The sequence below is a fragment of the Lynx rufus genome, unplaced genomic scaffold, assembly GCF_022079265.1.
Source record: "Lynx rufus isolate CCGP_SWC_20201006 ecotype Redwood Valley unplaced genomic scaffold, mLynRuf1.p SCAF_31, whole genome shotgun sequence".
Classification (NCBI taxonomy): domain Eukaryota; kingdom Metazoa; phylum Chordata; class Mammalia; order Carnivora; family Felidae; genus Lynx; species Lynx rufus.
The window spans coordinates 5,828,159-5,830,437 of NW_025814847.1; the positions used below are offsets into that span (position 1 = coordinate 5,828,159).

The 2,279-nt window shown below is 52.4% G+C and overlaps 1 protein-coding gene across 1 annotated transcript; it reads left to right on the forward strand.

The window, feature by feature from the left end:
* Positions 1 to 1,058: 1,058 nt before the first annotated feature.
* On the forward strand, positions 1,059 to 2,079 carry S100A8 (S100 calcium binding protein A8). The gene is made up of 3 exons (XM_047092974.1): positions 1,059 to 1,160; positions 1,573 to 1,735; positions 1,882 to 2,079. Exons 1-3 carry the CDS (start codon positions 1,066 to 1,068, stop codon positions 2,008 to 2,010), a joined length of 387 nt encoding a protein of 128 aa, XP_046948930.1. The 5' UTR covers positions 1,059 to 1,065; the 3' UTR covers positions 2,011 to 2,079.
* The last annotated feature ends 200 nt before the right edge of the window (positions 2,080 to 2,279 follow it).

The following is a 2,279-nucleotide window of genomic DNA, read 5'->3' on the forward strand; positions in this document are numbered from 1 at the left end:
GGGCCATGACATTTCTGCACTGGGAAACTCTGAGTGAACTGCCTCACCTTCCTGGCTGTCTACTTCCGTGTCTGTAGACTGGGTGGGTTGTGTGCACCACCTTCCTGATAGGCATTTTCCAAGGCTCTTTGTGCTTTGTGTTTTGTAACAAGAGAGATGTACCACAAATCTTCAGTGTTGGAAGCCAGTTAATCTGAGTGGCATCTTGTTGTGGAAGGGGGGTGTTCCTCCTGAAATCCTGGGGGAATTGGCCACCTTCTCTTCTCCCCTTGGACACAAAGGTTTTCTGGCTTCTCAAAGAATCTCTTCTCCCCCACCTGACTCCTACAGAATTGGGTTCCTCTTCAGTCCAGGCTTCTGGGGTCAGAGGTACACAATCACCCCAGAGAGGGCTGAAGGGTCCCTGCTCTGTTTATGAAGTGACTCAGTGCCTCCCACATGCAGAGGGACCCCAAGCCAGCCTCCGTGTCCCAGAGCACAGTGCACCCTCAGCTCCCAGAGCAAGAGAGCTTGGAAGGGCTGTGGGCAGCTGGAGAGAGCTTGAGAGAGCAGCGCACATCCCATAGAGTCCAACCACGCACAAACATCAGCAATCATAGAAACAGTCCAGCCTTCACTGCTAAAATCCAGCAGCTAAGACAAATGTTCTTAACCTCTTAGGGGTCTTGGGCCCTTTCAAGAATCTGATGAAAGCCATAGAGAAATGTGCTTATTGATGCAAACACTCAAAATTATGCTTTCAGCTCCAATTATATTTCAGAGATGCACAGACAGGCCACAATGCATAAGATTAGCAGCAGCAACAGTGAGGGGGACTCAGGAGTGGGCATCCTGGTTGGCCAAGCCAGAGGATACCAGGGGCCCACCAAAGGAGTCCTCACCATGGCCTCTTCTGGTCTCTCCTGCTGGGCGCTAGTGCCTAGCAAGTGCCTTCCTCTTTCCACTACCCACCGCCCCCACCTCCACCTCTCATCAGAAACTTTCATTCTGTGCAGTGATTGCCCCATTTACCTGATTGGGAAACCAGAGGCTGTGGCAACCCAGGAAGGGAGCAGCTGCCTCTGCATGGCCCTGGCAGCTGGCCAAAGCCTGGCTGCTATAAAAGGGAGCCGACACTCAGCCCTGCATGTCTTCTGTCAACTCTGTTTCAGGGAGACCTGGTAAGTAGGACTGCCTCGGTTGGCTCCATGCTTTGAGGCTGGGTCCCCACAGGAGAGAGGGCTGGAAGTGGAGCTGCCTTTTCTATGAGAGGGGAGAGAAATATCAGGGAGGTCTGGAGCTCGATCCAGAGCTCCTGGAGGAAGTTGGTGAGATAGGGATAGAGACGGAACAGTCCTCTGGCACTCTTGGTTGGGTGAGGGCACCGGGAGAGCTGGCAGGCGCTGTGTGTGGACCCTCCCCCTCCCACAGCCCTTCCTTCCCATCAGCACAGCCATCCACTGGGTTACCTAAATGGTGCAGACCAGGACAAAGCCATCAGCTGGGGGTAATGAGTGTCCCCCTAGTCTTCACTCTGCTGGAGGCAGAGGCACCCTCCCCACCCTGGGATTCCCCATGTGTTCTGTGTTCCAGGTGGGGCAGATCCTTGGGCACCATGCTGACGGAACTGGAGACTGCTATAAACTCCCTCATTGACGTTTACCACAAATACTCCTTGGAGAAGGGGAATTACCATGCCCTCTACAGGGATGATTTGAAGAAATTGTTAGAGACAGAGTGTCCTCAGTACATGAAGGTGAGGAGGGGCTGGGTGTGGTCAGGGTTCTGCCCGGCTGATGAAGCCCTAGGCACTGGTCCTCCACACCACTCTATGTAGACAGCTGTGCCTCAGCTCTTTTCAAAGTCTTTACACTCTGTCCTCTTTCTCCTTCTTCTTTACAGAAAAAGGATGCAGACACCTGGTTCAAAGAGTTGGATGTCAATAGTGATGGTGCAATTAACTTTGAAGAGTTCCTCATACTGGTGATAAAGGTGGGTGTGGCAACCCATGAAGATATCCACCAAGAGTAGCAGAGCCCTGGGCCCTGGGGCTGGGCCCTGGACCTGTCCTTGCAAAATAATAAAGTAGTTGATACCTCAGGCCTTTTTTGGTGTCTTGCCTTTCTCTTGTGGGATGAGGTTCCTAGTGGGTGGAGGGAGGGCTGGAAAACCCAAAGGAACTAAACCAAACCTCTATTGTCCCCACTTCCCGTCTCTCACAAACCTTCAGTGCTTTCCACTCATCTGGTTTCCTCCCCATGTTCTCCCCAAACTATTCTCATCTCATCTAATCCCATGGT